This window comes from Cyprinus carpio, chromosome B19, assembly GCF_018340385.1.
Source record: "Cyprinus carpio isolate SPL01 chromosome B19, ASM1834038v1, whole genome shotgun sequence".
NCBI classification, from domain to species: Eukaryota; Metazoa; Chordata; class Actinopteri; order Cypriniformes; family Cyprinidae; genus Cyprinus; species Cyprinus carpio.
The window spans coordinates 10,045,767-10,059,220 of NC_056615.1; the positions used below are offsets into that span (position 1 = coordinate 10,045,767).

At 35.8% G+C, this 13,454-nt stretch overlaps 1 protein-coding gene across 1 annotated transcript; it reads left to right on the plus strand.

Annotated features, from left to right (window-relative positions):
- Positions 1–10,280: 10,280 nt before the first annotated feature.
- On the plus strand, positions 10,281–13,174 carry LOC109061788 (protein FAM8A1-like). Its single transcript, XM_019078881.2, has 5 exons — positions 10,281–10,720; positions 11,627–11,747; positions 12,211–12,334; positions 12,569–12,708; positions 12,826–13,174. The coding sequence occupies exons 1-5, from the start codon at positions 10,399–10,401 to the stop codon at positions 12,968–12,970; spliced, it is 852 nt and encodes a 283-aa protein (XP_018934426.2). The 5' UTR covers positions 10,281–10,398; the 3' UTR covers positions 12,971–13,174.
- Positions 13,175–13,454: the final 280 nt, after the last annotated feature.

Sequence of the window (13,454 nt, forward strand, 5' to 3'; positions counted from 1 at the left end):
TTCTTGTTATCGTTGTGTTCTAGAGATTTCATTGTGTTGTGCACTATAATGGGCCACCGTAGCAGAGGCATTAAGATAGGCCTGATATACAGGTGCATCTCAATAAATTAGAATGTCGTGGAAAAGTTCATTTATTTCAGTAATCAAATTCAAATTGTGAAACTCATGTATTAAATAAATTCAGTGCACACAGACTGAAGTAGTTTAAGTCTTTGGTTCTTTCAATTGTGATGATTTTGGCTCACATTTAACAAAAACCCACCAATTCACTATCTCAACAAAAAAGAATACTTCATAAGACCAATAAAAAAAAATAAAAAAAAAACATTTTTAGTGAATTGTTGGCCTTCTGGAAAGTATGTTCATTAACTGTACATGTACTCAATACTTGGTAGGGGCTCCTTTTGCTTAAATTACTGCCTCAGTTCAGAGGGCATGGAGACGTGATCAGTTTGTGGCACTGCTGAGGTGGTCTGGAAGCCCAGGTTTCTTTGACAGTGGCCTTCAGCTCATTTGCATTTTTTGGTCTCTTGTTTCTCATTTTCCTCTTGACAATACCTCATAGATTCTCTCTGGGGTTCAGGTCTGGTGAGTTTCTGGCCAGTCAAGCACATCAACACCATGGTAATTTAAGCAACTTTTGGTGCTTTTGGCAGTGTGGGCAGGTGCCAAATCCTGCTGGAAAATGAAATCAGCATCTTCAAAAAGCTGGTCAGCAGAAGGGAGCATGAAGTGCTCCAACATTTCTTGGTAAACGGGTGCAGTGACTTTGGTTTTCAAAAAACACAATGGACCAACACCAGCAGATGACATTGTACCCCAAATCATCACAGACTGTGGAAACTTAACACTGGACTTCTCAACCCTTCCTCCAGACTCTAGGACCTGGGTTTCCAAATGAAATACAAAACTTGCTCTCATCAGAAAAGAGGACTTGGGACCACTGGGCAACAGTCCAGTTCTTCTTCTCCTTAGCCCAGGTAAGACGCCTCTGACGTTGTCGGTGGTTCAGGAGTGGCTTAACAAGAGGAATATGACAACTGTAGCCAAATTCCTTGACACGTCTGTGTGTGGTGGCTCTTGATGCCTTGACCCCAGCCTCAGTCCATTCCTTGTGAAGTTCACTCAAAGTCTTGAATCGATTAACATGCTTGGATACAGCACTCTGTGAACAGCCAGCTTCTTTGGCAATGAATGTTTGTGGCTTAACCTCCTTGTGAAGGGTGTCAATGATTGCCTTCTGGACAACTGTCAGATCAGCAGTCTTCCCATGATTGTGTAGCCTAGTGAACCAAACTGAGAGATCATTCTGAAGCTCAGGAAACCTTTGCAGGTGTTTTGAGATGATTAGCTGATTGGCATGTCACCATATTCTAATTTGTTGAGACAGTGAATTGGTGGGTTTTTGTTAAATGTGAGCCAAAATCATCACAATTAAAAGAACCAAAGACTTAAACTACTAAAAAACATACACAAACAAAACCAAATTAAACCCTGTGGCTCATGACGATACATTGATGTGTAAAGACACGAAACGATCGGTCTGTGCAAGAAACTGAATAGTATTTATATATATTTTTTTACCTTATATACCACAATGTCCAACATACGGCACATGACACGTGTACATGCTCTGGCATAGAAGACATAGATATATATATACATGGATGCCTCATTAGTGACTGTTTCTATGGACCGTGGGAATCTACTTATCTACTTATTAAAGTCTCATTATCAACTGGCTAGAGGCGCAGATCTTGTGCGAGTCTGTGTATTGCATTATGGGTGTGCACTGCTTGCGGGATGTCTCAGTATTGTGTGTCGGATTCACAGGGGTCCTGTCTTAGTATGTTGACCCCCAGACTGTTTTGCTTGTGCAGATAACACTGCAGGAATGAAATCATATCCTTTGAGTAACATCTGGAAAGCTGCACCGCAGGACAGGGATCGCACCCTTCCGCTCACTTTCCTTACGCTGGAACAGACAATGCTGTTGTACAACCGTATCGGCCTGTGTCTGAGACCAGGGCCAAGGTTACAGTCCCTCAAACTGCAATAAAACAGTTTCCTCTGTTATTCTCATATCAATAGAGCCTCTTTTACACGCTGTCAATGTTATAAAACCTAAAGAGACCTGCACGCTTATCCGATAATAGTCATTGCATTGCTGGGATGTTTGTAATGTTCTATAATTTATCAATGTTACTCTCCCTGAGGCTTACCATGACCTCTGTGTTTTAATTGGTCAATTCATGCCTGCACAACAGTAGCTGATATGTTGTTGCAAAATGCTTTGATTTGCAAATAAATCTGTCGACATAGCCGCTGAAAGGGTTTTGGGTTCACTCGGTTGACTGGTGGGAATCAGTTATGTGTCAGTTGAGTTAGGGCTGATATCAGCAGGGGCTTCTGAAAAGCCTGTTGCTATGCAACTAGCTTATTGGGCTCCAGCTCAGAGCATAAAGAGCTACAATGGTCACTGAAGGAGGGACATCTGTGGCCAAAGAATCCATTTATTATTACATACTTGCAAGAAACTGGGCTGGAAGATTGGAGTGCACATCTGACCTCGTGCTTTAGCAGTCTTGAGAAATGGGTGCAAATGCAAGGATTCTTCTCTTATAGTCCAACAATACTTGAATGACAAAATAAAATGGGGAAAGAGTGAATGGTAATAGTCTGACATAAAATTTATGAAATTATTCTATGTTTAATGAAAAAAAGTTGATTAAGGATTTAAGGCTTAAAGACACAATATATATATATATATATATGTGTGTGTGTGTGTGTGTGTGTGTGTGTAATATATGGAACACAAAATGAGATATTTTGCACAATATATGCAATGTATGAACTGAACTAAAATGGTAATTCACTCTCCTTTTTGTATTCCATGGGAAAAAATGAATAAAGTTTTGCAATAGAATATGGCTGAGAATACTAAACCAAACTAAATGAGAGTATGTGTTAATAGCAAGATATATAATTTATGAAATTGTTTGATGAAAAAAATGGAAGATTTAATGCTTAGAACTGTGCTTGCATAAAAATAAAAATGATGGTATTTCACTATGGAAAATCTCCTTATGTGTAAAATTATTTTGAACAATAAAATTATACAGTTTTGCAATGGAATACGAAATTAAACTAGCCTAATCTAAATAACTAATTATAAACTAACTAAACAAACGTTTAAAAAACTGAATTAAATTTAAAAAAAAAAAAATTTAAAATGGGTCGCTGTCTCTTTTTATAATTTGCTGTTTTTAATTTAAAAAGTATGTTTTTATTCAAACACATATAATTTCAGTAATATTTTATATTTATCTGTTGATATCTTGATAATGTTGTCCATTTTTACATGTCCTTTTGGACTCAAGGAGCAAGATTTCTTGCTTTTGCCTTCATTGCTCAAGACTGATAAAGCATGAGGTCAACTGTGTTTAAGAACACTCCAACCTGTCCCAACTATCCCTTTAACCTTGATAAGGTGGGATGCGCCGGGAAGAGTGTTTCAGCTGAGTTCCTTCCTCCTCCTCTGGATTCAGTGAAGACATGTGATCTGTAATCCCAGGCAGAGCCCTGCTCAGTATGGAGCCTCTATAGTACAACATCAAAAAAGGGGCCAGTCAAAACAGTCACAGATGTTCATCCTACATGACTGTAGAGAGGTTTTTCAAGGGCACAATGGTAACAGAGCACAATTGTGAGCTTAAACTCGTGATTATTGAATGGTTAATTAATAATCTATGTGTTGATTTAAAATTAGGCTTCTTCATCATGATTTCTGTCCATCAGATCTATGACTGTCTTTAATGCTGGATGGAAACTTGAGGACTGTGTGTGTGTGTGTGTGTGTGTGTGTGTTTGGAACACTGTGAATCTTCCCAGGACCAGATAAAGCATGAAAGGAAGATCTTTGGAATTCTGTTTAGAATTCCAGTTAGATATACTGTAGTTTGAGGAACATCAACTCAGATAAGAGAATGTGAAGGATGGAGTTAAATCTCACTCCCATGTTCCATCTCACTTTGAATATACGGCACACATACAGAACAGGCCTTAAAATTCTTTAAAATTAAAAATTCTTTTTTTTAACATGGTCTGTGAAAAAAGTGATTTAGACTTCAGAAAACGTTGATTATCCATCTTAGGTGGTCAAATTAACTTTTATATAAACTTCTTTCTCTTTTCTTTTCTTATGCATAAAACCCTTATGAGGTTTGCAAACCACAAAAATGGAATGTCTAAATAGTTTAAAACCCTGATTTGTGTGCTTTTGGATAAAATGCATTTTTGACAAATGCAATAAACATGAAGAAAATTTAGTAGAAACAGTGTATATTCCCCGTAAAATCATAGAACAATATTGGTTTGATCATTTTTCCAAAAATGTATTTGGAATAACAAGATTATGATTGAGATTGACATTTGCAGCAAACACTATAATTAGTGTACAAATCACTGATCTATAATAGATCCAAATTATGTTATGTCATTGCTTTCACAATTTAGTAGATTTTTTAATGAACAAATGTGGGAATGTGGGAAAAATCATATTGTAACACACTGTAAAAAGTGGCACTTGCAATTGTTATTTTAAAGAACTATCTTACCCTTGAATTTAGTTTCATTAGTGTAGCATAGTATATTTAGGTTGAATCAGTAGTTAAATAACATTTTTGATTTGAATAAAATCAATTAAATTAGATCCTAAGCACAATTGAAAAATGAGAACATATATATTTTTCACTAGGAAATAAATTCAATAAATTAAATATAAATTCAATAGATTGCCTAGTCTAGAAGGTTCTCTGAGGTGCAACAGGCCAACACACTCTCATGGCAATTCATTGTTATTTTACACTTTGGTTTGTATTTTTACAATCTAACTTGTACAATCTGTTTTTATGCCCCACTGACAGTTTGGTTTATAAGTGAGTTAGCTGGACCTTCATGCATAAGTTTCAAATCACATTGTATGAATTAACAAAGTTCTCCAAACCCTTTCAGTCAGCGTCTTTGTTTCCAGCTGATCAATTTCAATACATGTCAAGCAATGAAAAGGTACTTTTTCCTGCTGGAGAGGAGCAAGGGGATTTGACGTTTGAGCGTCATAAGTAATATCTTGTGTCTAATCCTAGTTTATATGAAAAGAGATATGTCTATGTGTTTTTATTTTTAAGAGCATGAGTCTGGAGAACAATAGATCTATGAACAGCCTTTAATTACTTTCAGACACGTACTTCCACGCTCTGCAGGGGGGAGATAACAGAGGTCTGTGATAGCTCTGAGGAAAAGGAAACAATAAGTCATTCACTGACCTTTTTCTTACTACTTGTAAACAAACCACTTACGAATGTACTTGTATTTAACCCCTGAAACCTCAAGGATTGAGATTTATTTGAAACACCAAACAGGATTTGGGTTGATCTAGCTGAAGTTCACCAAGATATCACCACCAAGTCACACCTCAGATCAATGCTATTTCAAGAATGACAAATTTAACCCATTGCGATTGTTGCTCAGTGCTCAATACATTGTCTAAAAGTGGAATACAAAGCAACTTTGAAGTGATGGCCGCTTATAGGCTTTGTCTTCACACAGCTGCAAGTATAGCAAATAAACATTTTCAATGGGTCAGATGTTCTGGAATGCTTTATGTCTTTTCCCATGGCTGAGGTGGAAGTGGCTCATGTGATCAGACAGACAGAGCCACATATAGGGCTGAGAGGTGCTCTGAATGGGTCACAGAAAGGGAGGAGGTGGGAGGTATATGAGCTCTGACCGCATGACGCCAGGCCCCTCACATCAGTGCTCACCTTTGAAATGTTGGGAAGCTGACATAATTAACTTAATGGGGTCTCTGTGTCAACAAATGGCCACAAATCTTATGAAAAAAGGATTTGCATGCTCTTAGTTCTCAGTTAAGGTACAAAAGTACGTAAGCAGTTAACATAAAAGGAAGTAAAAGAACCTGATTTTTTTATTTTTATTTTTTCCTTTTTTAGATTCGTTTTCCTTTTTTTGATACATGGTGAGTTGTCATAAAACACTTCTGAGTCACAATAATTGAGAGACTGTGGAACAAATCAAAGCAAAGCAAAGCAGAACAAATCAAACAAAAACAAACAAAACAATACATGGAATTTTCATACTTTTAAACAAAACAAAAGAAAAAATTAAATGGAGGAAAAACAAAACGGATCAAAAAGAACAAAAAACAAACAAAACAATACATCAAATAAAAAAAGAAAAAACAAAACATAAAAAAAAAAAAAATACATGGAATTTTCATATTTTTAAACAAAACCAAACATAAATGTAATTTTAGATAGATAGATAGATAGATAGATAGATAGATAGTCACACCATTAGACCATTTTAAATGAAATGTAAAAGCTTATGGATATGTTAACCATCCCACTACCCCTACCGAGAACAAAAGTGTTTATCGGGACATACTTTGTCTTTTTTTTTATGTTATGGGTCATTCCTGGGATTTGGTAACATTTCAACTTGGAATATACATTTTGTTCAACTACATATGATTAATTTTCTAAATACCCCACATCATTAGGCACATATCAAACCTCCAAAAAATAATATTTTCCCACCTCAGGCATTAAAGACCTTTTATTATTTTCAGTTTTTGTTTTTTAGATTTAGACACCTTTTTTCTCAACCCTGTAACGGGATTGGTATAAATTGCTTTAAAATTGGTTTAAAAGGATTTTACACAGAACTTATTATAAAAAACAAACATCTACCTAGTGCTCATGTGTCCCTCATAACAATTTAATGATAAAAATGTAACATTTTTCATAATTTTCAAATTTTTATAGGACTGAAGCTAAAAACTTTAACTTTAACTAAAACCATAATTTTATTGTTTTAGTCCATGTCAGATGGTAATCAGCAAGAAATGCTTTCATTCTTTATTGTCTTCCCCATTTTTTTCTTCTAAAAATAGTAATGTGACAACGTGTGACGGGGTTGAAGACTTTAACACATTTGAAGGGATACATTGCCTTCAACTTTAATTTTTGGTTTTGTTTCTCTCTCATATTGTCCCTTACTTTCTGGGTCAAAATATCTGGAAAGCATGGCCAACATTGTCTTTTTGCTGTCACAAGTTTACAGAAATATATTTGTGACGAGGTTGACTGTGACGGGGTTGAGGTTTTTCACTCAAAATAGCCACTGCTCCTCATGTAGTGTAGGAGAGCAGACCATATATGGCACCAATAAAATAAGTCCATTGTATATACTTATGGATTCAAATAATTCAAATAATTTTCCAAATCATTTTTATGCAACAGGCTTGAGTTGTTAAGCTTGACAATACCCTCCCTGACTATAATATGCCTCAAAAATATGAATAAAAGGTATGATATTACTAACCATTTTCTGCACCACTATTAAAGGGACCTAAATGATGTAATTTCTATTAAATTATGTCAGGGTCATAACTTTAAAGGCTGTTTTTTTTTTTAAATAAAACATCTGGCTTTTTTTTTTTTTTTTTTTTTTAGAAAAAATATTTTCACAATAAATGAACACAAATAAATGCTTACATTATTGGCAAAAATCATAGACACTATGCACATTTTCTTAATAATTTTGTACAAACAAAAAGTACAAACTGTTTGGTTTAAGATAGATTAAGACATTAATTTATGCTATTTTATTCATTATAATGGGCATACCAAAGTATTGTGAAAGCTTCCAAAAGTTCATTTTGGTGACCCATTTTTTCCCTCTAGAGGACTGAAATATTACAGAATCCCACGAATGGCCCTTATACAGCGATATAGGACATTTCTAAAGTAAATATCATGTGTCTAAATATCATGTGTACATCTTTGAGGTTAAATCTCGGGTGAGAGCATCACATGATTTCCTGAACTCTGAGTCAGCATGCTGTCATCACATTTTCTTCTTAAGATCTCTTAACATCAATGCTGAAATCAGGGCATTTAGACTAAGAACAGTAAGACTTTACAGAGATTATAAAACACCAAGTCAGCAAAGCAAAGACATAGACATATCACTTCAGGATGAAGGACATTAACCTTAAAATCATTTAGGCTACTCATGTTTTGGCCATTATGCCAAAATATAACATGTATTCTATTTAAATTAAAATACCTTTTTAGTTTTAGTAAATACACTTTAGTTAGTTTCAAGTCTGCAGCTGAAGATTGGGAGGGTTTGTGTTGTTCTTACATGCAGGAAAGTTGATTCCTCTATTTAATTCCTCTATGTTTCCTCTGCAGCCTTGTAATGGTAGGGGTTTTATTTAGGGCAATTAACCATGAAATGATGCACCAAAATTGGCATTTAAAATGTAAAATTCCTTAACTGCACAGATCGTTTGTTACCATGTATGACACAGAGGTCAGCAAAGGTTTTGAGTCACTTATTGCATCCACCCTCCCTGAACAGACATTTCACAGACTCCTGACACAATCACAATAGTAACAAAGTTCAAGTATAAGACAGTACATTCAAGTGTTTTGGTGTTCTTTTCTGTGTTTGTGATTTAATTTTGAATACTTTAACCCTTTGTGATTTTTTGCTTCATGCCGTTCAAATACTATGATTATGGACAGCAGACAGACAGACACACACACACACACACACATATATACACACACACACATCTCGCTCGTAATCCTCAGATGGTGGCGAGTTCCATGCAGGTCAGCATTTGCTGGACACAGCTTTTATTTGTCCCTGATTATTTCTGCGCAAGTCATCTCATGTCCTGTCAGAGGTGATCATCCTCACATGGGCTGATTCTGTTCCGCCTGGGGGCCTCCATTCAGGGCCCAGCACAGTCACTAGGCCGGCCAGACCTTACTCACAGGCCCAGGGCAGCCCAGTCAGCAAATACAACACCAAAAGAGAATGAGAGCAACACAGAGACATAAATACATCACAGTTTTTTAACAGCTGGCCACCACAACAAGCATCCAAGGACAAAACAGGGTTGTGAAATTTCCCGGATCGCCGCTTTGACCCTTTTAAACCCACATACCCATTTCCAAATAAACACAAAAAACTAAATAAACACAATAAAACACAGTGAGCCTGCACACCTGCTATCATGCAGAAACATAAACTTACACATCTCCCATCAACCCACATCTCATTCCTCCTCTACATTTCTTCATCGTCCGTTTAAAATAAACAATGTTTAAGTTTGAAAATCTGTGTCATTATGTATATTTTGGTCTCTATTTCAACATACAAAGCTTAATTTAATTTTACTGAGAATAAATCAGTTCATTACCGTAACCAAAATCATGTGAAAGACACTGTCGCCATCTAGTGATGAGTCCAGACAAGTTTCACTTTCAAAAAATTAAATTTATAAAGCGGTATTTAAGGAATAATGTGTAGTTTTTATCAAGAAAATCAAAATTTATATACATTTAAATGTATTTAAATGTATAAACGAAATTGTCAACATAAGGTCGTGCCAATATTATCTTCTTTTTATTATTAATATTTATTTATTTTGCATTTACCAGTTCATTTGAAATTATCATTCAGTGTGACAAATTATTTAACAAAAATAGAAACATTCCATATAGTCTCGATTATTACGAGGTCATATATATATATATATATATTATATATTATATATATATATATATTATTATATATATATATAGATATATATATATATATATATCCTTTTATATATATGAGTAGCCTATAGCACCTGTTTACAACATTTACAGATAAAAATACCTATTTTAATAATTTCTGCTTGTTTTACCACTGTATTAATGTTTCAGATAAATCACTTTTGTAGTGCAATAGTAATAATAAAAAATAATAACAATATGATAATAATTAATAAAATAAAAGCTAAAATAAAATAATGGAATGATATAATTATGGAATTTTTGACTGTATAATTATAGCAATTATTTGACAACATTTTTTAAAGAATTAATGCAATAGTTTGAAATTGCATGACTGCTGTATTAATATTTTAAACAACGAGTTTTCGATTTATCATTTATGACTGTCTACCTATCTTTGATTTTGTGTTACATTATGATGAACTTGATCAGTCTTAATGATATTCGCAGGCAACATTATTGCATATCACAGGGGTGCACTAACAGTTGATGCTATTTCATATTCATCTTACACTGTCAGTGTCTTTTGTACCAGACACGTCTTTTTGCTATAATAAATATTATCATGGACGCTGTCTGTCACAGGACAAGGTAGTTCAAAATCTCATGCTACAAAAACATTGTACTGGCAATAAGTGGTATACTCCGGCTTCAGTGAGCAGTTGTCATGGCCGCTGCCTGAGCCGATTAACCTCTTTTATAACTGGAAGTCTAAATAGGATTTATAAAAGCAGTATACATGGCGGCGAAGAATAGTGCGGAAGAAACGGCCAAAAACGGTAAGGGGTCCGATGATAATGACAACATGTCAACGACTGAGTACTGCCAGCGGCTGCAGCAGTGGATGTGGCGCTATTACAGTGGCTATGTGAGCTGGCAGAGCTGGGTGTTCTTGTCCCCGCCGCTCTTTCCTCCGCCCTCCGGCGGCTCCGCGTCCGCGTGTGCCGCGACGCCCGTTGACATCGCCGCCTGGTGTAACCAGATGAGCAGCCCACCATCCAGCCGCCGAGCAGCCGCTGCCACATCCAGCAGCGCGGAGAGAGCACCAGCACAGCCGGCAGGTAGCTGTCAATCCACTGCTCCGAGGAGATGAAGTCATTAGCTGCTTCATTTAACTCATGTTAACAAACGATAATGAAGAATTGGACCAAATTAATTTACTTTTATGTACCTTTAGTATTATCTATCTCCAATCCCCATTATAATATATGCCGTGTCATCATATTGAGGTGTCTCATGGCTGAACTGTGCCCACTCAAAATTTGGGGTAAAGACATAATCCAGCATAAAAACCAGACTAAATACATGATTCTGTAAAAGCCTTGACAGACAATGACACCTGATCACCAGCTACTGAGTAGCACAGTACCTTAATTTACATAGTGAAAGAATTACTAGTAATTAGACATTTCCCTTTCTGCAGGTCACCATCAAATGTGACCTTGGATCACAAAACCAGTCACAAGGGTCATTTTTTTTTTAAATAAATAAGCTTTCCATTGATGTATGGTTTGTTAGGATAGGACAATAATTTGGCTGAGATACAAATTTGAAAATCTGGAATCTGTGGGTGCAAAAGAATAAAATTTTATTGAGAAAATCGCCCTTTAAAGTTGTCCAAATAAAGTTCTTAGCAAAACTCTTTACAAATTAAATTAATTAAATAAATTAAATAAATGAATGGTAGGAAATATAAAAAATATCCACATAAAATCATCATCACTAAATAACATAATAATGATTTTTGGCATAAAAGAAAAATCGATAATTTTGACCCATACAATGTATTGTTGGCTATTGCTGCAAATCAGTGACTTAAGACTGCTTTTGTGCTCCAGGGTCACAAATGTAAGCAAATTTGTGACACTGATGTGAATTCTGTCGATTTGATTTTCTTATCATTTGTCAAACTTCAGAATGTACACTTACTAACTTCACGGTCCTGACTTCATCTGTTGTTCTTTCAGGTAGAGAGTACACCATCCCCTCCCCGCTCCGTAGATTTCTGGCAGAAACTGTGGATTTCTTCATTCTCTTCTGTGTCAAGGCAACCATAGTGTTGTGGATCATGCATCTCAGTGGAATGAGGTGAGTTGAGAATGTGTTCCGAACAAAAATCAATTATCCTTCTTGAATCTTTCCTGCACTGGACAGCCATAGATGTACTATATTTTAAATATAATATCACAGCTTCCACAAAATATTAAGTGGCACACCTGCTTTAAACATTGATAAGAAATGTTTCTTGAGCAGCAAAACAGCATATTTAAATGATTTCTGAAAGCTCACGTGACACTGAAGACTGGAGTAATGATGCTGAAAATTCAGCTTTGACATCACAGGAATAAATTATATTTGAAAGTATATTAAAATAGTAAATTAAATTTTAATGTTTAAAATTAACATTTTTTATGCCGTTTTGGTGACCTCAAGAAACTTCTTTCATAAACATTAGAAAATCTTACTGACTCCCTACTTTTGAACAGAGTGTACAGGTATATACAGTATATGCACTGTATGACAGTTCATATGTCTTTGATCTTCTAAACAGAGATATTTCCAAATTCATGATGCAGTTTATCGTGGAGGAGATTGATGAGAACACATCACTGGAGGACCTGCAGAAGATGATGGCCGTGGCTTTAGCATACAGAGTCCTAGTGTGTGTCTATGAAGTGAGTGAACATCTTTTTTCATTCATGCTGTGAAAGCCACAATTACAAGCCCCGTCTCTCAATCTGTTTTTAATTTACATTTTTAAAAAGTTTTATTAGCCTTGTCATATTTTCACTTTGTAGCAGCATTTGGTAGAAAAACTCTGTAGTCTAAAAGTGGTTTGAATGAGTTACGAGTTTGTTTTTAAACAGCTCACACATTTCCTTCGGTCGGTGTACGGTCTTCATCTGCAGATCGTCTGTATTTGGGGAGCTGGAGGTGCCACCCCGGGAAAGTTCCTGCTGGGGCTTCGAGTCGTCACATGTGACACGACAGTCCTAGTGCAGCCCAGTCGGGTTTTGGTGGTACCGGCATCCAGTGTCAGCTTATCTGCGTGAGTTATGCGTATGTTTATATAATGTGGTGGCCATCAAACCCCTGTTTTTTTTGCCATAAATAGCCCTGATAAAATAATAATAAAAAAATATACTGTATATGTTTTTTTTTGCAGCTCCACAGTACGGGCTTTAAATAAAAACTTCTCCATCGCCTTCCTGTTTCCAATCTTCATCACATTACTATTTTTCCAGCACAACAGAACTGTTTATGACGTTGTGGCTGGAACCATCGTGGTTCGGAGGAGAAGAGCCAGATGACCAGTCTGTGTGTGTGTGTGTGTGTGTGTCAAAATCATGTGAAAACAGCAAGTCAGTCAACAGTCAAGCATCAAGTGCTTACAAAAGAAGTTTTTTGGGAATAATATCCATATAGTATTTTCTGCAGATTTGCACTAATGATCCATGTACAAAGTCCGGTCACATAGCTATTGTTTACAGCACTGAGAAGTATCTACATAAAAATAAAAGATCACTCAACACACAACAGACACAATTTCAATGATGAAATATATCAATCATAAATAACACAATACACTATTTATATCAAGCCATGAAATTAAATCTAATTTATCAGAGTGGAATGTTTCACTCTAAACACTGACTTAATCCACAAGGTTTTCATAACTTCAGGCTTTACGGCCCAGATGAGTCTGTTATTAATCTTACTAAAGGCAGGGAAGTGAGCTCGGCATTCATCGCGTATCCTTCCACACATGCACACAGACGTCCGGAATGTTCCATT

Bases quoted from the DNA above. Each gene is read 5' to 3' on its own strand.
- LOC109061788 (XM_019078881.2), top strand. From the start codon at position 10,399: ATGGCGGCGAAGAATAGTGCGGAAGAAACGGCCAAAAACGGTAAGGGG. The intron at 11,748-12,210 runs GTGAGTTGAGAA...TCTTCTAAACAG, and splicing joins ATGCATCTCAGTGGAATGAG to AGATATTTCCAAATTCATGA. The intron at 12,335-12,568 runs GTGAGTGAACAT...CTTCATCTGCAG, and splicing joins TCCTAGTGTGTGTCTATGAA to ATCGTCTGTATTTGGGGAGC.